The sequence below is a fragment of the Mastigoproctus giganteus genome, chromosome 8 (genome assembly GCF_048544385.1).
Source record: "Mastigoproctus giganteus isolate SK-2022 chromosome 8, ASM4854438v1, whole genome shotgun sequence".
NCBI classification, from domain to species: Eukaryota; Metazoa; Arthropoda; class Arachnida; order Uropygi; family Thelyphonidae; genus Mastigoproctus; species Mastigoproctus giganteus.
Window position 1 is genome coordinate 76329385 of NC_143582.1, and position 22124 is coordinate 76351508.

Below are 22124 nucleotides of genomic sequence, written 5' to 3' on the forward strand. Positions count from 1 at the left end.
CTGCCTGTATGGTTCCAAATGGGTCTGAATGCCACCAAGCACTACCTACTACTTTCAGCATTACAATAATTTTCTTCAACCCACTGCAGGTGCTTTTCAATTCCACTTAAAGCAGCTGATAACTCAGCTGTTTTAAGTTCTTGTGGGGCAACCTGCTGGACTTCGTCATCCTCAACTTGACTGGCTGCAACAAGTTGTTGCAAGTCTTCAGTAGACCCTCATTGTGAGACTCTCGAACAGTGGTTTTCGATTGGATTGGTGAAACAACATTCCAGGGGTGCCACGTAATTTGGGTTTAAGTTACTTAAACATTTTTTTTAAATTTATATATTTATTTCATTATAAAAAAGTGTATGATATCTTTTTAATTTTGTGGTGATCTATAATTGCTGTGTATATATATATATATATATATATATATATATATAATATAATTTATATTATGAATTGTAATTTTGTTTATAGTTATATTATTGTAATAACTATCATATAACATATATATTTTTAATATTATATATATATATATATATATATATATATAGAGAGAGAGAGAGAGAGAGAGAGAGAGAGAGGGAGGGAGGATCTAACAGGCAGAGAAATTGAGTAGGGGTGCCATTATTAAAAAAAGGTCGAAAACCACTGCTCTAGAAGCTCTTCTACATCTTCATTTTCTACTTCCTCGAAACCAACTTCTTTTGCAAGAGCAACACAACCTGCTTTGATTTGTTTTAGTTGCTCTGAAGGTTCAAAGCCTTCAAAATCATGAATTAAATGAGGGAAATGTTTCCGCCACACACGATTCATTCAAGCTGTCTTTTGTAACATCATTCCAGGCTTCAACAATCATATCAATGGCAACTTTGATGTTAAATCTCTTCCAAAATTCTATAAAAGTTTGTGCCTTGTCACCTTCAGTAGCAGCAATTAACATCTTGAATGTTCGCCTTAAATACTACTATCACACCACTGCTCAAGGGGCTGTAGTAGAGAGGTTGTGTTCGAAGGTAAAAAGATGAATTTGATATTCGGAGAAAGTTCAGCAACTGTCTGAGGATGGCTTGGTGCATTATCAAGAATTATTAGAATTTTAAAATCTAAGTTCTTCTTGCAATAATTCTTGAAAGCGTTGTGGTAAGCTTCAACTAAAATATCAGTGAATTGTTCTAACGGACTTAATTTTTCCTGTCTTTATATTTTACATACCCGTCCTTTATTTTTCCTACTACAAATTAATCCTTATTTATTTAATTACTTCCCTTTTTCAATGCCCATTTATTAAGGATTTATACAGAACCTTATTCTCTTATATTGTTCTAATACTAATGATAATAAAACCAGGTATTTTAGCAATTATTAATTCATGCCAATAAATGAGGAAAGTGAAAGGAATTAGGTAAATTAATTCCGGTGTAACTGAAGCCCACTGTTCTCAACTATTTCTTAAAATAATAACGTGACCGCTCCAAGGTAAAAGCGGACAGTGAAATTTAATCTGCCTTGCATGGTTGTAATTAGAGATAGATATCCGAACCTCTTAGTATCGAATAATTGATTATGTAAGTGTGGAAAACACAGACAAGTATCGAAGATGATCAGGTGCTATGGAAGAGATAGGAACCTCATCCCAGATCTGGACGGGCGAATGGAAAAGCTGATTTCCATAATTGGGGTGAGAGTTTTCCGAGGTATAAAAAGGCAGACCCCTTAGGAAACAGGAGGAGTTAGTGGTTGTTGTATGTTGCTGGGTAATGAATCGGTGTTAGAAGAGTTCAAAGGAGGAAAGAGGAGTTTTGACGGAGAAGGAGGCTGCAGAAACCATCCAAATTGATGGAGCATGCCGCTAAGAAAAGGAAGTCAATGCCCAAATATACAGGCTAGTTCTTCAGTCGCCTGACTGCCTGAACCTCTGAGGGCTAGCGCCATAGTGAGTATGGTAAGTGGAAATTGTCTATATCACAAATATTATTCCATAAGTATGGGAGGAGAATGTCTGAGTTAACAATGAGTTAATAGAAATAATCAGGTTAATTCCTACCAAAGTGGAAACAATGATAAATGATTCCTTCCTAATATTTGGTGTGGTGTCTTATGTACCTTTTTTTATTATCATTATTATTATTATTAATCAGTCTATTAAGTTTGCTTTTACCCCATGTATAACTGGTTGGCTAGAAGGGTGTACATAGAGTTTTAAAAACATAATTAGAAAAACATATATACATACATACATACATATATATTTTAGTATGTATGTATTCCCATAAATTTGGACCTGGTGCCCGTCAGAGGGGGGCTCTGTTAAATTTCTATTTAATTGGCTTTCAAAATTCAATGAATTATTATTCTTATATTTAGATTTTCTAAATTATTTAAAGAGTTTCTGCTGCAATATTTTTACTCTTGTTACCCCCCCCCCCCCCCCGTTTGGTTTGATTTAATTTCAACTATTTTCGCTCTTGTCTTGCCATACTGTTGGCATTATTTTATTTTATTTTTTATTTTTTATTTTAACTCTCATTCTAATTTATTTGTATGGTTATATTTCAAGCATCATGTAGAGGAATATGCTTTTTTCTGCCTCTGATGTATGCTGTACCTTTTTATTTTTATTATGAAAGATTCCGTTTCCATCTATTTTAAACGTTATTCAAATATATGTATAATTATATCACATGACAGTAGTGGGCGAACTGCTAACGCTGTGCCTGTGCTGCCATCCATAATTCATTATTTGTCTATATAATCTGATTAAGATTACTTTTGTCAGTAGTGTGGCTTTGCACTGGAGTGCTCGTATCTGTTCTATTTTTTTAATTTTCGCTGCATCAGGACCACTGCTGTTCAAATCCCCTGCATTGGTGGTTCGATCTGGGGATCGGATGGTGGACTGATCTTTCGATCGATTCTCCTTTGTGGCAATTTGTCTAGCGATCGAAATGCAGCGATTCCCTGACCATTATTGGCTTTGTGGTCCTCTGTCAAGATGGGGTGTAATGGTCAGTCTATTTTTGGTTTATTTTTGTTTTGTTTCATTGTAATGGTTTATATCTCTGTTGGTGATATTTCACTTAAATTTGGACTTGGTGCCCATCAGAGGGGGGGCGCCGTTAAATTTCTATTTAATTGGCTTTCAAAATTCAATGAATTATTATTCTTATATTCAGATTTTCTAAATTATTTTAGTGTTTCTGCTGCAATATTTTTACTCTCATTACCCCACTCTCTTCGCCCCCTGTTTGCTTTGATTTAATTTAGGTTTAATTTCAACTATTTTTGCTCTTGTCTTGCCATACTGCTGGCATTATTTTATTTTAACTCTCATTCTAATTTATTTGTATGGTTATATATATATATATTGTGTTCTTATTGAAGATTATAATAATGATATCTGCTAAAGTTTATAGTATTAGGTATTTGTCAGTTGTGCAACGTTAATGCTATTGTACATAGGGCAATTAGACATTATACATGCGTGAAATTATATTGGTCGATTTTATTTAATTAAATGGTATTTATCTGTAGGGAATTAGGTGTATATGGATCATGGTACATATACACCAAGCCACCAAGTTAGTAAAAGTAAACTAGCTTTAGCCTGGGTGGCCTATATAACTTTATATTAATGAAATGGAAATAAAAATAAAATAAATATAAAATGATGCTAAAAAATGAAAATATCAATAAAAATGACAATAAACAATGAAAATTGCAAAAAGCAAATAACATTCCCTCACTTGGCCATCTGTCTGCTACTTCATCGGGGGCTTTGAGCAGATCGACAGCCAGACTAAAGGAATGTCTCATAGCTACCCGTTTCTGTTGTCCCCATACCAGTTTTGCCAGTTATTAATTTTTAAGTGATAGTATTGAAATTAAATGTGAATAGATAATATGTTTAATTTAATTTTAGTAAAATTTTTAAATTTTGCAAATGTAGTGTCAGAAACAGCAAACTGGGATAGGCAACACAAAGCCCAACAAGTATGTATCAGAATAAATGAGAAAGGTTCTTACTTCCTTCTTGTTCTGTGGTGGTCAGACTGAAAAGGGGTCAATTCCTGCCTTCTGGTTGTTCTGTGTTGATTAGATTATACTGCGCAGATGTGCCTTTCATAGATTATGGTGTGATGAGAGTGCTTTGAAAGCTATGAGAGGGTTTATATTTGTGCTTGTGGGGGGGGGTTGCTTCTTAAGTGCACCATAGATCTGTGAGGCTAGTGACTATGGATGGTACTTTAGGTGTTCCTAATATTTTTCAACATCATGGTACTTTGGGTCTTAATAATATTTTTCACCATCAGTGTAGTAATGACATTTTAGACACTGTCATGTATTGACTCCCCATAATCTCCATTTTCGTCTAGTTGTGAGGTAGAACAACAATCTCATATATCCTCAATATTAAAGAGAGGAAAAAGGTACCCTTCCCTTTATACTGCAATTTGGATTGGTTGTTTTCATCAAAAGTCTGGTTATGCAAATGGCCGGACCCTCGATGCCTCAATTAACATATATCTTATTTCTACTTCTGGTTGGCATGGATGAGGGTTAGCAGAAAGACAATCATATAGGAAAACAGAACATTTAAACTTACACAATACATTCACAATTTAACATAAATAAAATAACAAGTTCGAATGGTATAGTAGTTTTACATTAGGGAACATATACCCCATCTTCCTTTATTTTAACTGCACACACAAACTTATATAGAAGGATTCCATTTGCATACTAAGAGCACTCAGATAATAGGATACATTAATAGTTAAGTATATGCACTGTGCATTTCGTCTTTAAAATACATTAATAGTTAAGACACCAGAAGACTTTGGCTGTCCTTTTAATAGAGTGTGAATTCATATTGCAAACTTACTTTTCCTGTGTATAAATTCTAACCTGAGTTATCTCCCTTATGTTAGTGTGTGTATATATATTGGTCGATTTTATTTAATTAAATGGTATTTATCTGTAGGGAATTAGGTGTATATGGACCAAGCTACCAAGTTAGTAAAAGTAAGGTAATAAGTAGTGCACTGCTCTTCCCCAGCACCATAAGAGAATATTTGCCCAGTCATCCAACCTTTCTTGCTAGATCTATAGTGAACACCAAGGCTGGATTTCACAATTCCTTTTAAAGCTCGTGGATTGGCAGTGATAAACCACTGCTGGTTTTAGCTTCAAGTCTCCGCTGGCTTTGGCGGAGAACATCACAGTTAAGTGATCTTTTGCAGCCTTAAATCCTGAGGCATGTGCTTCTGCCTTGGAGATGTAGGTCCTTGAAGGCATACATTTCCAACAGAGGCCTGTTTTATCCAGGTTGAAAATCTGATCCAATGTGTAGCCGCTGCATTCAATTATTTTCTGTACCACAGGTGGAAATGCCTTTGAGGCTTCCTATCTGCACTTGCAGCTTCGCCAGGCAGCTTAACATTGTGAAAAGAGTAGCAGTATTTGAAGCCACTAAACCAGCCACTACTAGCATTAAAAGGAGTCACCTCTGCAGGATTTGGCGATTTCTTTTTAAGGTCTTCATATATAGTTAGTGCTTTCCCTTTCACTGTGAGAAATCTTGCTTCAGTTTTTTTTTTTTTGTTTGGTCTTCAATCCATATGCTTAGCAGCCTTTCCATTTCTTCTATTTCTTTAGGTCTTGTTCTAATTGACTTTGCAGCACTTGAAGTTGTTTCAGCTTCAAGTGCTGCGGCTTTTATTTTCGCAGGATTGTCTCTGATGCTGCGCACCATCAGGATTGTCTCTGATGGTGCGCAGTGTGGATTCACTTAAGCCTGTTGTTCTAGAGATATCACATGTTCTCCGATTTCTTTCAAAATGTTTTATTATTTCAAGTTTCTCTTCTATACTTAATTCTCTCCTTTTGCATTCACTACTTGGCTTCTTGGAACTAGGACGTTTACCCATGTCTGGGATGCTGTATGAATATACTTTTTATAAAGAAAAGTTAACAAATGCGGGAGAACAGTCCAAGACACAAACTTGTAGGATAACGCACATGGATGAACTGAGGTAAGCGACGATACACGAGGTTCATGTGTGTGTAAGGTGAGAATAGTGTTTCTGCCTTTAAGGCAGAAACACACTATTATCACCTCATACATTGAGCTCACATGTAAACATGTTAAATTTCAAATGTGTGAGAGCTATATTTCCCATTTAGTTGTATTGGTTGGAGACTATGTACGCTTACGTATATAGCTTAATTATTACTGTTATATATACATACTAATTGATATTTCTGTTCACAGACTTTTTTTTTTGGATTGTAAAATTTATAACAGTAAAAAAGATAAGCAATCAATAACGACAAACACGACACACACAAAAGAAAAGATTCTGAAAGTTTGTTTTTTATATGATTTAAGAGCAGTGGTACATTATACCTTCATGGGGCCTAAGGCAAAATGGAATTTGGGAACCCATCTAAAGAAAAAACTAATAAAGAAAATTTTCAATTTCATTTTATTGTGACAACAAAACAAACAAATTATGACATAAGATGAAATACAAAATTTCATCAAAATCGGTAAAACCATTTTTGAAAAAAAAAAAAAAAAAAAAAAACAATTTTCTAATTAATCTTCAAGTAAAGTTCATTGACCTTGGCAGGTAGAAAGTTCAGTTTCCAATAAAAATCACTTAAAAATATTAGTAAAAAATAGCAATGAGTTTTTGAAACAGTGATTTTGGGACACCACCTCTGATTGGGGGCCCTAGGCAGATGCCTTTTTTGCCTTTAGGATAATACGCCACTGTTGAAGAGGAAGGGGAAATCTCACCATAACGTGAAAACCCACAGAATTCCAGCTATCGCTATTATTGCAAATGCAGTAAGATCGAGTTTACTACCCATTTATAATTAGACTGCGCTAACAGAAAAGTCCAATAAACTGGGAACTGCAAATTGTTTTATGGTAGTGACCTCCAGAAATGTGCTCCTCTGCTCATACTATCCCATCTCATGAAATTTTTGTTCGAACAAAAAATCTTGTGAAGACAGAGAATGACAACAGTGTCACCGACCAATTCAATTACAATAAATGGGAAATATAGCGCTCACACACATTTGACGTTCGGCATTTTTTAAGCTTCGTAAACTTGTATGTATTGCTGCACAGGTTGCTACATTCAGCTTGGTGCCGGGTATTACATTCACCTGGTGTTACTCGCAGACGAAATCGCGCATGGGCCAACGCGAAAATCGCGTTATAGTCACATTGTTCCCTAATACTGTATATCAATCGTTCAATGTAAAATATAAGTTATTTTTGTCTCCCAACAGCAAGGTCTGATGATGGGTATTGGCAAGATACCTGAAACGTTACTCATTGTATATTAGTTTAGGTAACACCTAAATAAAATATATTAAAAACTCCACGTGGTATAAGAGTGGTAATTTAGATATATTATAATTTAAATTTCAATCGTGTTGGAGCAAATTTGCATTGTGAAAATTCACGTTATAGCAGAACTGACTGTATTATGTAGAGGTCACCCTACACGCTCAAACCAAGAGTTCAAATTTGTGATTAACACTAGTACCAGTTGGACTGCACATATCCCGAGTAATTAACCAATCTTGTCGATCGGTCAAGAAATTAAACAGCATAATGCATAAATTTCGATATTTGGTTTTTGATTATCATATGATCGATATATCAATTTCATTCTTATATTGGTTTAGTGGTATGTTATGTGAAAAATGTGAAACCATTGTGCGCATATTGTATAGATACGATTATTATTATTATTAGCCATATGATGCAAGGAAGCCTGAGGCTTATGCTACACCAGCCAAAAAAAAATTCCCGAGTTACTCTGAGAGAGAGAGAGAGAGAGAGAGAGAGAGAGAGTCAAAGGTAAAAGGGAATCATCAAGAAAGAGAAGAATGATTTCCAGCTCAGGACCCTGGGTTTGCCAAGCCCATACTCACCAGATGTTGAGCCCCTGGGGTAAATTATGTATAAAGTGACCAGACATCCCGGATTTCAGTCCTTTGTCCCACATTGCAAACTGTCCCGGATTAGACATGTGGCCTCCATACTTAATAAGAAACATAATGCAAATCATTTGCATTATGTTTGCCAGGAACAAGTGGTACAATGGAAAGAGTTTTTTTTCGGTAATAAATAAGTTGTGGATGTCAACAAAAAAAAAAAAAAAAAAAAACACAACTGACTGGAGAAACGCTGAAAGCAATACTACAAAATAATGAAGAATTATTAAGAAAATTATATTTAATTATATTATTCAATTTCTCTTGTTTTTATAGTTAAAAGAAGTATGTATTTTTATTATTAGTATTATTCTACAGGAAAAAAAAAACATAACCTTTTTTCACTAAACAAAAATGAAAGTTGACCCCTCTAATGAGTGTTATTTGTTTCCTTCTAATAACAACTATTTTTCTCAGTTCATGCCCTTCATGCAACCTTCTGTTCGTCATGTAGCGTAATACAAAGGGTATCTTTCTTAACTTAAAATATAATATTTCAGAATTTTAATATTTTTTAATATCCTATACATTATATTTATTATCCTATTTTTATTTGATCTAAACTCAAAACATCGTTTTAAATTCAAAATGAAGACAGCTTCTCTACAAGAGAAAATCACGATAAATTACCTTTTGTCCTATTTTACGAATATTAGCGGGTCTCGATCACGCAAGTTGTCTGTCCAACATGAGGGGTACTACACTGAATTTCAGCCTTTCTGTAAAAAAAAATATAAAATATATATATATATATATATATATACAGGGTGATTCACTACCAATGCGACAGACTTGCAGGAGGTGTAGGAGGCACAAAGACAAATCGGAATCACATAGCATTGCAGGGTCCGAAATGCCTTCGTCATTTGGTAGAGGACGTTGAACGGGAGATCGCGCGAACAGCGATCCCGCTGGAAGTCAGCATTTGTGAATCGGTTCCCGAGGCAGTAGGATGGACGCACGTATGCACAGAAGGTTACCTGAGACTGGGTGTTTCATGAGAGGTACCATGAATCGAGAGCGAATGACAAGGACGTCAGACAATGAGGAGAATGTCCTACGTCTTGCAGAAGGCAATCCGAGTACGAGTACTCAAGCGAGAGGCCAACGATTGGGTATTTCCCAATCCACTGTATGAAGAATACTGTCAACAAACCAAATGAGTTCATACCATCTGCAATGCGTCCAATCATTGGAGTCTGCAGATTATCCACTCCGGAGGACTTTTGCTACTTGGTTTCTTCAACAGAAACGGTTTGCAAATGCTGACTTCCAGCGGGATCGCTGTTCACGCGATCTCCCGTTCAACGTCCTCTACCACATGACGAAGGCATTTCGGACCCCGCAATGCTATGTGATTCCAATTCGTCTTTGTGCCCCCTACACCTCCTGCAAGTTTGTCACACTGGTAGTGAATCACCCTGTGTGTATATATATATATATATATATATATATATATATATATAGACTATATTTGTTTTTTGTTTTTTTTAAGAAGTGTGATATTTTATTTTATAAGTTTAGTTCAAAGAAGTATATGCATTTAATTTATATTTTCTATGTGAATTTTTTTCTAAATAAAAAAATAAATTAAATATGCGTGTATATTGTTTCTAGGGGGTTGTAAAACTCTCTCCCCCCACGATGGAAGAATTTTACAACCCTATCTGGTCACTTTAATTATGTAAAATATATTTAGCCATGTGAATAGCTGTTAATTGTATATGGGATACACTTTTTACCCTTTAATTTTTTGAAGTTGAACATAAGAAAAGCACCTGGGGTGGATGTGATCCATCCAGTTATATTAAAGGAGGCAGCAAAGGAAGTAAGCAAATCCTTAGCCATAATTATGAAAGCTTCCTTGAACTCAGAGGAGGTTCCCATGAACTGGAAATGTGCAAATGTGTGCCCAATTCACAAAGGGGGATCAAAGGGTGACAAGTAATTAGAGATCTGTTAGTTTAACTTCTGTTCCAGGGAAAATAATGGAGTCACTGGTTAAAGAAACACTGCAGGATCATCAAGACAAGACTGCAGTTAAAGTTCAGACACAGCATGTTTGTTAAGGGAAAGTCTTGCCTTGCAAATTTGATTGGATACTATGAAGTGGTCACAAAGGAACTGGGTGCAAAAAATAATTTTGATATCGTATACTTGAATTTTAGGAAAGCTTTTGATACCGTTGCACAGGGAAGACTACTTGGAGCAGTATGGCATTAAGTACAAGTTGCTGCTATGGATAAAGGAAATTTTGAGGGAAAGAAGACAGAGAGCGGTAATCAATGGACACTGCTCTTAGTGGACTAATGTTATTAGTGAGATCTCAGGGTTTGGTGTTGGGTCCCCTGTTGTTTTCTGTATTTATCAATGATATTGATGAAGGTGTATAAGGGTTAATGTCCAAGTTTGCAGACGATACGAAGGTTGGCAGGGTTGTTAATGACAGTACACTACTGCAACGGGATCTAGAAAAGTTGAGCAGATGGGTTTGAGAGGTGGCAACTGAAGTTTAACATTGACAAATGCAAAGTACTACACATGGGCAGCAGTAGCCTCTGAGTAATGTATCAACTGTGTGGTACAACAATCAGGGTTGGCAGAGAATGAAAAATACCTGGGGTAATTGTGCAGATATGAAGTTTTCTGATCAGTGCAGACAGGTTGCAAGAGTTGCTTACAGTGTCTTGTCAATGATATACAGGAATTTTGCTAGCAGGGATAAGGAGATGATAGGCCCCTTGTATAAGGAAATGGTCAGGCCACACCTTGAGTACTGCATACAGGTCGGGAGGCCTCATTTTAGGAAGGATGTAGAGCTGCTGGAACAAGTTCAGAGAAGGACAACGAGAAGGACAATAAGGTTGGTGAATGGAACAAATGGTTGCTGCTACCAAGAAAGGCTTAAGTTCTGCAAAACTGCAGCATCTGGAAACTAGGTACCTGTGAGGTGATCTGATTAAGGAGTATAAGGTTTTGAATGGTTTGAGCAGGCAAAATGCTGATGGAATTCTTCACCTTGCTCAGATTACTCACTTGAGGGGACGTAAATTCAAATTGAGGAAAGACAATTGTAGAATAAATGGCAATTGGAATTGTAGAATTTAGCCAGTGGGTGGTTGATAGTTGGAATAAACTTCAATCTGTTGTAGTGGAGGTCAACAACTTAAATAAGTTCAAGGCAGAACTAGACAAGCATTTGTAGTGAATGGATGGGTGAAATGGGAAAGTTTTTTTTTTTTTTTTTTTTTTGGCTGATGCTATATAAGTCTGCTTTCTTGTATAATATGCCTCAATTAATGCTAATACTCTGTCTTAATCCTCGCGGATAGTAGCATACTTGATATAATCACTGCCCTTCCCACACCAGATGAAAAGGGCCTGAGGTCGAATCCCGTAAATGACATGAGGAATTTTTAATCGCCTTTTACATGACGTATCTGAATTAATTGGTCTCAGGCGAGGGGGTGTGTGGTTTTTCTTCGAGCAAACTGATTGAAGAATACATGAAAATACATGTATAGCCACAATATAATGGCACCGGATAGCCTTGTAAGTCATCTTCTTTAGAATGGTTCCTGAACGTTAGTTCAGCTCCGCTGTCGTTGTCTGTGATCACAATGATACAAAGATTTTTAAATGGTCCAGAAATGTGTAATGTTTCAAAAGTGCATGTATTGTTACATTGGAGTGTTAGTTGACAAAGCAACTGATGCTATAAGGGGAGACAGATACTGATAATGATACTAGACCAATTGAATTAAAATGTTTCAAAGCCAAATATCTGTTGTGTTGTGCCATTGTTTAGAACTGGGATATGTTCAGATTTTCCTGACTCAATAATAGGGCGCCTCCGTAGCCAGGTGGGAAGGAGCAGCAGTGCGTAGCACACGCTACTTGATTAGACCGTGGTTCGAGCCCGTCACCACCAAATACGGAGGATGCGGAAAGGTCAGGGAATGACCACCGCATATGCAATATGGCCTTAGTTGCTAATGCTCCTAAAAACCAAACAGCAACAACATCCTGACTCAATAAAAAAAAAAAAAAAAAAAAGTCATCAGCATAAGAGACAAATTTAGAGTGAGGCAAGAAAAACTGCTCTCATTTGCGATATTGGTGAGTAACTGTTAGGTTGCACAACAGACTACAATACATTTAGGTTATCTTTTCGATCCAGGTTTGAAACCTTAGCGAAGTCATACTTTATGTATAGGAATATGACATCCAGTTAGCTTTTTTTACATTCAGCGTACACTGGATCTTGAATAATGTACCAAGGAGATTCGTGGTAGTCAATCTCCTATTAATGGCTGCATGCAAATTTTTCTGGTAGATTTGCAGATTGTTTCGAGGGATAACACAGAAATATTAAAGAAGTTTTTTTTAATTCTCTTCAAAATCATACAATTTTTATATTTTCAAATTAACTTTCATATAAGTTGTTGGTTTTACAATGACAGCATCTTAGGCCATATTGTACCAGTGTACTGTGTCTGTACAAGTGTTCATATTCACAGGCTAATTTGGATGCATATAACGAGTAAAAATAGATATATACAGAGCATTAGTTTTATTTTAAAACATGCAAGCTTGTGAAGAGAAATGGTTTGTTACCACTGTCATACATGACCTGAGCATTTTTTAATTTTTGAATGGTTTCATGGACAGTTCTCAACTGGTTAAAACTGTCCTTATTAGGAAGTATGATACACGTGTAAGGTGTGTGTACATGTACAACACTCGAAAGAGTGGAGAGTACCTGTAAATTTGATGCAAAGACGACTTCATTCTTGTCAAAATATTTGTTTGGTGGTGAAGTTTGTTCGTTTTATATTTGATTCTGATAAGTATGCTTTTAACAAATTATGTAATATCTGAAGTATATTTAGATGCTAGTGAGGAGGTAGGGCACTATTCTCAATTTTTATTTTTTTACTTATTTTTTATAGTCTGTGTTGCTACTAATGCAAGCTTTGCTGAAGTCATAGCACTAGGGCAGGGAGACACCGATGAAGACCGCAATTCATCTTTTCCACTTCCTACTCTATCATCGACATCAGATAATCACCTTGATTCATCTACATCCCATGCTACATCAAAGATTGTCTCTTCTGAGCAAAACGAGAGCAACGGTAGTGGAACAGCCATCTCAAAATTCACTCTGCTGGACTCCTCAGTGGTTAAGAGCATTCCTTCCCACACGACCGGTCCATCATCTGATCGCAGTGGAACATACGTGGTGGTGACACGCATAAGGGATGATCCTTTTCTGAGGAATATTTATCGTAACAAAACACTTGGTAAGACAATGATAACGGAGAGTATAAATGATATTCCTTTACTTTAACTTGTATAAATATGTCTTGACAATTAAATTAAATGTTTGCTAATAATTACTGGACAGAACCAGTCATATACAAATGCAATGAAATATAGCATTCGTTATCAACTGTTGTGACAATGCTTGATTTACAGTATGTGAGAACAATTTCCTTATTCTTTTGTGGGACAACTGAAAAATATCTGTCATCCAGAGGTAAAGTTTTACAATAGACTTTTGTGGATGCTCCTATCATAATACTTGCCACATATGCTAAATAACCTCATGATTTAGTTGTTGAAAGTTCAGGGAGACATAGTGTTTGGAGGTAAGGTATCACCAGTGGTCTTCCCTAACTGCACCATCAGTACTCTTGTGAAGTATACAAAACTGTAAATTCCAGAAGTGTGTGGCAGGTTCTATGTGTATACTATTGTGTTGGGTTCTGTTGTTTCTCTGGTTACTTGGTGCAGGGCTCCAGTTGGGACCCTACATTGCCTGTTACTACCACCACCACCATCACCACCACTAGGAAGTGAGTCTGGGTCATTCTCTGGCTGGTCTCAGCCAGGGTCTCCCAAGCTTCCTGAACAGAGTCAAAAAAAAAAAAAAAAGTGTGATAGTTGAGAGCAAGAGTCAAAGCAGAAAGGAAAATGGAAGGACGAAGAGAGGAAAAAAGGCGTCTTCCAGATGAGGGAGGCAGGAAAGAAATGAAGGGTTGGACATTCGGGCTTGGAAGCCCACCCAAGCTCACGAAAGTAAAAGTTTACAGGGCAAAGAACCTTGAAAAGAGGAGTACCATTTGGCATCCCACACCAAGGTGTCAGTGGCACCTTACCCACTTTATGGTATACAGGTGCAGGTGCATGGTCATCCTACACCTGACGATTTTGATGAAAATTCCTGTGCGGGTTTGCAAGATAGGTTGCCCTACTCAGGCACGGGAAGGCAGTATCACTCTGCATTTTAGGGGAATGCCAGCAAGAAGTTCCTACCCAAAGTGGGGCATGCAAGTGAGATATCCCATACAGGGGTTAGCAAGGTGAAGAATCCCACACTCAGGAATACCAGCTGGAATACCACCAGAAATCTTACCAGATGGGAGTGACTTGCAATCCCGCAGCACCAACAAGAATTCTACCCCAAGAGGAGGTTTTCAGGGGGGGGGGTTGTTGTGCCAGAATAGAGGTCTGACCTCAAATGAGGTTTGCATACAATGGGCAGTGTTTCCCAATGAAATAGCAGTGGTTGTGATCACTAAAGTCAAGGTTAGTTGCAAAGTTTGCTGGTTGTCCAGAACACTTCCCAAAACGATTGTTTTTAACACATGGTGCAAAAACCTTATGGGTTTATTCAACCCCCCCAAAAAAAAACACTGTTACTAGCCCATCTAGAAAGTAAAGGTAATGAGATTATTTAGCTCAGCAGGAAATTTCCTAAACTGATGTTTTTAATCTGAGGAACAACCCAAAATTGGGTTGCCCATTCATTACAAATAGGTCACAATGCACGTCCAACTAATTTCCTTTAATACAAACTAACAATGGTGTGCAAAGTTAAAAATTTACACATCATTGTTAGTTTTAGTTTTGTTTAAATGTAACTGCATACACTAAATTTTACATTAAAATTTAATTTGGCTATAAAATTTTTTATTGGGGTATATTGTGAACACTATAGCTCCGTCACTCATTTCTAATTTAAAGAGTTAAAAGTTTTCTCTTTCTGCAGAGTGTAACTTAAACATTTGGAGGAACTGATGGCGATTATCTATCTATACATTAAAAAAAAAAAAAAAAGTTGGCACCTCCATAGCCAGGTGGGAAGGAGCAGCAGTGCATAATACACGCTTCTTGATTAGACCGGGATTCGAGCTCGTCACCACCAAATACGGAGGGTGCGGAAAGGTCAGGGAATGACCACCGCATATTCCCGGGGCAACATGGCCTTAGTTGCTAATGCTCCTAAAAACCAAATAACAAACAATTAAAAAAAGTTTTCCTTGTAGTGATATATATTCGAGCCAATGGGAGAAGAGGGCAAGGCAATTACATCGCTTATTCAAGCCAATAGGAGAAGAGGGCGAGGCAATTATGTCAATATGATTGTCATAATACTAATTCATTTTCATTTTTTAATGAACCAATATGATACGTTCCCAGAGCTCTAAAGACCCTGTTTGATCATTCATAAATAAGAGTTCTCAATCTGAATTCACTGTAAAAATTTAAAAGCTGGAGAGTGATGAAGTGAAAGAGCTTTACAGTTCAGACCCCAGGGGCTCACAACTGGTGAGTATGGGCTTGGCTTGGCACATCCAAGGTCCTGCTGGATATCATCATTTTTCTCTTTCTTGGTGATTCCCTTCTATTTCTGACACACACACACACACACACACACACACACTCTCTCTCTCTCTCTCTCTCTCTCTCTCTCTCTCTCTCTCTCTCTCTCTCTCTCTCTCTCTCTCTCTCTCTCTCCACTGATATCCTTTGATTTAAGTTACACCTTGCAATGAAATACAAAATTAAATTGAAGTGTTTGTACACCTCTAGGAAAGATGATACACAGTCAGTGAAAAACTGTTAAGTGTTCCAATATCACTTCTACCACCAAGTGAAATGTAATATCTTTCCCAGCATTGAAATGTATCTTAAATTTCCTGATCACAGAAACCCATACCATTAAATTTCATTGCGTTTCAATCTTCTTCTTAGGATTTAACCTAAGAAGAAGATTGAATAACAGATAAACCTAACATCTAGATGCCCTCGAAGGAACTAAATTGAGGGGCCCATCAAGCTCTCAGCTGCCCACATCAACGCTAGAGCTTGCACATTGTCATCACGCAACAGAGCGGCAACCCCCAAAGCAGAATGCACTGGTCCCACAGGAACTAGTAGTTGTTGGTGACTATTGTCAGGGAAACGGGGAACATGCTTTGTAAAAAGGATAGGCGGAACAGGGTATGTCTGCCAGCGGCAAAGGTTGATGATGTTGTAGAGCGGATATCATCTTTAAAGGGCACGAAAGGGGATATAGTTGTACATGTTGGCACTAATGATATCAAGAGTAAGAGACCGGCAGAATTACTTAACAAGCACAGGTCACTGTTGAAAAAAAGCCGTGAATTAGGGTTGAATTTGAAAGTGTCTGCAATTCTGCCCAGACACGATAGGAGGGAGTATATGATAAGAGCCTTGTCGATCAATTCGACCCTGGAAAGATTGTGCAAGGCTCAAGGGGTAGAATTTTTTTCAACCTGGACTGTACTTGTTAATAGTAGAGACTGCTTCTACAGGGATGGGATACACTTAAATAGAAAGGGTGCAAGAATATTTGCTGACGCTATCGAGGCAGTGTTAGGTGGGTCGGAAAACTGCTAGCTTGGGGGGGGGGAAGACAAAGACTAACAGATTAACAGTAGCCACTGGCAGAGGTGAAAGAGATTCTTGCACTGCTTCTATTGGAATGAACAGAAGCCTGAAAAACAAGATGCAGGATATTTCAGAGACTGCTGGGAGTCATTGCGGTACAAGTAAACACATGGGTTGTGTTAGGGTAGCTAAGAATAAAAAGAGGTGCATGTATACTTGCGTGTACACCAATGCTAGGAGTTTGGTAAATAAATTTGATGAAATTGAGGTATCGCTCAAAACATCAAAGGCAGATATTGTTGGGATATCAGAGACGTGGTGTCAAACAGATATAAGAAATGCAGAACTGGAATTTGGGGAGTACAACGTCTACAGAAAGGATTGACAGGATAGGAAGGGAGGAGGGGTTATGCTATTAGTTAAGAAACACATAAAATCCAAGGAAGTGAAGCCAGTCGACATCGCTGGACAGTGCAGTGTCGAGTCAGTTTGGTGTGACATAAGCATTGGGAGATCAAATTTGAGAGTAGGAGTGTGCTATAGGCCTAATGACTCTGATGAGTATAATAAGAAACTGTACAGGGAAATAGAGTGGGCCAGTAAATCAGAGAGTCTTATAATGGGGGATTTTAATTTCCCAGATATTGACTGGAATTTGGGGGCTGGTCACTCACACACTAGCAAGGCTTTTGTGGATTTATTGGATGATTGTTTTCTACATCAGCATGTTCGGGAGGCAACTAGAGGGAGTAATACTCTTGATTTGATTATCAGTAGTGATTCTTCATGCATTAAGAATCTGCAGATAAATGAACCACTAGGTGGCAGTGATCACAATGTGCTGAAGTGGAATTTACTCAAAGAGGTAACTACCATTAGGGGTAAAGGGAAGGGTTATTGCTTTCGTAAAGGCGACTACAATTGACTGAGACAGTATTTAAATTCTATACAGTGGGACCAACTGATGATGTTACCAACAGCATATTCAAAATGGGAAGCATTCAAAGAACTTATCTTGGAAGCTACTAGGCTTTACATACCAACTAAGAAATATTGTTCAAGGTTTAGGCCTAAATGGATGTCAGATGAATTAATGAGACATATGGCAGAGAAGAAAAATGCATGAGATACATACAAATTAACACATGACACAGAAGCCTATGATAGATACAAGTTGATCTGTAACCAAGTTACAAAGAAGGTTAGGCAGGCGAAGGCAGATTACGAGAAATCTTTGGAAAGGATGCAAAGAAAAACAGCAAAGAGTTTTTTGCTTATGTAAACTCTAGAAGGAAGGGGATGAATCAGATTGGTCCACCTGATATCGATGGGTCAACTGTTGATGATCCTGCTCAGGTAGCTAACAAACTAAATGAATATTTTGCATCTATATTCACACATGAGGAGTTATTCAGCGAGGGGAATGCCAGAGGTGTATTCAACTCTGGCAGTAAGCTAGAGAATCTTGTAATAATTGAGAGTAAAGTGGAGGAGAAATTGTTGAAGATAAATACAAGAAAGGCACCTGGGGTGGATGGGATCTATCCAATTATATTAAACGAGGCAGCAAAGGAAGTAAGCAAACCCTTAGCCATAATTATGAGAGCTTCCTTGGACTAAGGGGAGGTACCCACAGACTGGAGATGTGCAAATGTGACCCCAATTCACAAAGGAGGATCAAAGGCTGACACAAGTAATTATAGACCTGTGAGTTCAACTTCTGTTCCAGGAAAATTAATGGAGGCACTGGTTAAAGAAGCACTGCAGGATCATCTAGACAAGACTTCAGTTATAGCTCGGACACAGCATGGTTTTGTTAAGGGGAAGTCTTGCCTGACCAATTTGATTGTATACTATGATGCAGTCACAAAAGAACTGGGGAATAACGTTGATATTATATACTTGGATCTTAGAAAGGCTTTTGATACTGTTGCACATGAAAGACTGCTGCACAAATTGGAGCAGTGTGGCATTGGAGGCAAATTGCTGCTATGGATAAAGGCGTGGTTGAGGGGGAGAAGACAGAGAGTGGTAATCAATGGACACTGCTCAACGTGGACTAATGTTATTAGTGGAGTTCCTCAGGGTTCAGTGTTGGGTCCATTGTTGTTTTCTGTATTTATAAATGATATTGATGATGGCATATCAAGCTTAATGTCCAAGTTTGCATACGATACGAAGGTTGGTAGGGTTGTCAAGGACACTACTGACACTATACTGCTGCAACAGGATCTGGAAAGGTTGAGCAGATGGGCTGAGAGGTGGCAAATGAAGTTTAACATTAACAAATGTAAAGTACTACGTATGGGAAACAGCAACCCCAGAGCAACGTATCAACTCTGTGGTACTACACTGACAGTGGTAGAGAATGAAAGGGACCTAGAGGAGGTTGTGCAGGCAGATATGAAGTTCTCTGAGCAGTGCAGACGGGCTGCAAGAGTAGCTAATTGTGTGTTGTCAATGATATATAGGAATTTTTCTAGCAGGGATAAGGAGGTGATTATTCCCTTGTATAAGGAAATGGTCAGGCCACACCTAGAGTACTGTATACAGGTCTGGAGGCCTCATTTCAAGAAGGATGTAGAGCTGCTGGAACGAGATTAGTGAATGGAACAATGGGGTGCTCTTACGAAGAAAGGCTTAAGTTTTGCAAATTACAGTTTCTGGAGACTAGGCACCAGCGAGGTGATCTGATAGAGGTGTATAAAGCCTTGAATGGTTTGAGCATGCTCAATGCTGATGGGATTCTTCCTCTTGCTCAGAATAATCACCTGAGAGGGCAGAAATTCAAATTGAGGAAAGCCAGATGTAGGATAGACGTGCGGAAATTTTCCTTTGGCCAGCGGGTGGTTGGTTGGTGGAACAGACTTCCATCCCTTGTCGTGGAAGTTGATAGCCTAAATAAGTTTAAGGCTCAGCTGGACTGGTATTTCAAACGAACAGAGGAGTGAAGTGGAAGTGGTTTTTTTTTTTTTTTTTTTTGGCTGATGCTGCATAAGCTTGCTTTCTTGCATCAAATGCCTCTACTAATGCTAATCTCCTCAACCTAACATTGAAAAGTCATTCCTTTATTCTTTTTTCCCCCCCATTGTTTTCTGTCTTCCCAATCTCTGTCCATCAGTCCTCTTCTATTCATAGCTGCTCTCACACCCTGTATCCATGTCCTTCTTGGTCTTCCTCTCTTTTTCCTTCTCCATGGCTCCTCTGGACAATCTGTCATCCTCCATTCTCTTCACATGGCCAAACTACTCCAATCTTTTATTCTCTATTTTATCATTAATGATTTTTTGGATGTTCGTTGTATTCCTTATCTCATCATTTCCAACTTTTTCAGTCCTAGACTCTCTTGCTGATCTTCTCCAGGAATCCATCTCAACAGCCAGTAGTCTTTCATTTAAGGTCCAAGTCTCACATTCATATGTTTGCCTTACAGTATGGGATAATAGGAGCGGAGCTTTGATATCTGTAGGCCCCGGGTGCCAAGTGTTATAGTGATCAAGCAATTTTCCGAGTGATTCATAGAACGTTTCCTCAGAGCCACAGTTCTTCTTTAGTTTAAAAAGTTTTTTACGTTCTCTTTAATCAATTGTAAGCAAGTTTTCGGAAAGGAAATCCACCTTTCTTTCTTTTTTTTTTTCCTTAAAATAACATATTAACCCTTGTACCTAGCGGCACTGCTCCTGCCTTACCGTGGCGGGGCCGGTAACCTGGGAGAAGAAATCCACTCTCCCAGGGCTGAAAAGAGCAAAGATGGAAAACAGTTCATTTCCACCTTTAGAGCCATCGAGCTCAAGAACAATGAAAATGACTTTTCTCAACCTGAGAGGTTGAAAACAACCTCTCAAGAGGAGATACCAGCTTTCCTCATCTTACATTCACTCTCTGAACAGCCTCTGAGCAAATTATCACCTTTTCCTGTGCAGAAATGCATTGAGACTGCTGCAGGCTCACCTAAATCAGTAAGGCGACTCCAATCCTCTCCTTCTGGTTGAGACTACACAACCTCAACATTCTACAAAGCTATTAAAGCTCACAACTTTTGGAGGACACCCAATAAAAGTCACTCCCCATGCCACACTAAACTCCTATAAGGGAGTAATAACAGAATGGGATTTATTAACAGTAACAGAGGAGGAAATTGTCAAAGAGCTACACAAACAAAAAGTCATCCAAGCAAGGAGAATTATGACTCGAAAAGATGGTATTCTTGTTCCAACAAGGAGCATAATTCTCACTTTTAACACTCCTAGCTTACCATCATCTGTGAAAGCAGGCTATCAGCATTGCCGTGCCCGACCGCACATCCTACACCCCATCAGGTGCTACAAATGCCAAAAATACGGTCACTTTCAGACTTCATGTCGAGGTGAGGCAATATGTCCAATTGTGGATCAAAAGAGCATAATCAATCTGATTGCACCATTACCATCTGGCTTGTGAACTATGGAAGCAAGGGAAAAAAATTCAAAAATATAAAGTAGAAAACAAAGTGACATACTCAGAGGCAAGAAGAGAAATAATGAAAACAGAAACAAAGCGTACGTATGCCACAGCCACTCAACATTTCCAATCAGTGGGGATTCAAACTGATGTATCAGTTCCTCCGAATATATCCATTGCAAATTGGGCACATTCTTTGCTCACTACCTCGAAACAGTTCTCCTTCTCAACAAACAACTGAACAAGCCAGTAACACCCCAATTACCATACCAACCGATGTTTCCTCAACAAAAGCAAAAATGTCAGAAACCATGAAATCACAAATCATTACTCTCCACCAGAATGGACATTGATGAACGCTATGATGATGGAATCCTAGAATTGCATGCAACTGATGAGATGGATGTGACGCGCCCTTTCTTTTCTAAGAAAGACAAAACAAAAATGGATAGATACAAGCAAACTACAACTAAAAAGCAGTCAGAACCAAAAATATGCCATAAAACCACATAATGGAAAGAATCCTTCAATGGAATTGTAGAGGCTTTCAGAATACAAAAGATGATTTGCAAGATCTTATTGATCGGTACAAGCCAGCCACCATAGCTTTACAGGAAACTCTCTTAAATTCCCATTAAGAACTATGCTATCTTTAGACGCGATAGGAGACAGATGCACCAGCTCATGGAGGGGTGGCATTTTTGTTAGAAACAACATTCCATCCAAACATGTTTCTCTTCAGACTCCTTTTGAGGTAGTGGCAGTGTGCATTGTAATTGGTATTACTCTCACAATAGCTTCTATATATCTCCCTCCTAATTTCTCTTTCTCTTTGGATGACTTAGAAAACTTAATAGATCAGTTGCCATCTCCCTTCTGCTTATTCGGAGATTTCAATGCTCATCATCCGCTATGGGGGATCTCCAAAAGTTGACAAAAGGGGGAAACTAATAGAAGCCCTGCTGTATAGTCAT

The 22124-nt window shown here is 38.0% G+C and overlaps 1 protein-coding gene across 3 annotated transcripts in view; it reads left to right on the top strand.

Moving 5' to 3' along the window:
* LOC150081648 (tyrosine kinase receptor Cad96Ca-like) overlaps window positions 1-22124 on the top strand; it is a 181925-nt gene that overhangs the window by 66472 nt on the left and 93329 nt on the right. For 2 of the 3 annotated variants that reach the window (XM_090379510.1, XM_090379512.1), the window contains exon 2: window positions 12963-13313. The exons of the other annotated variant lie outside the window; for it this stretch is intronic. In XM_090379510.1, coding sequence (XP_090235636.1) covers window positions 12963-13313 — 351 coding nt within the window. The remainder of the gene's footprint in view (window positions 1-12962; window positions 13314-22124) is intronic. 3 annotated transcript variants of the gene reach the window in all.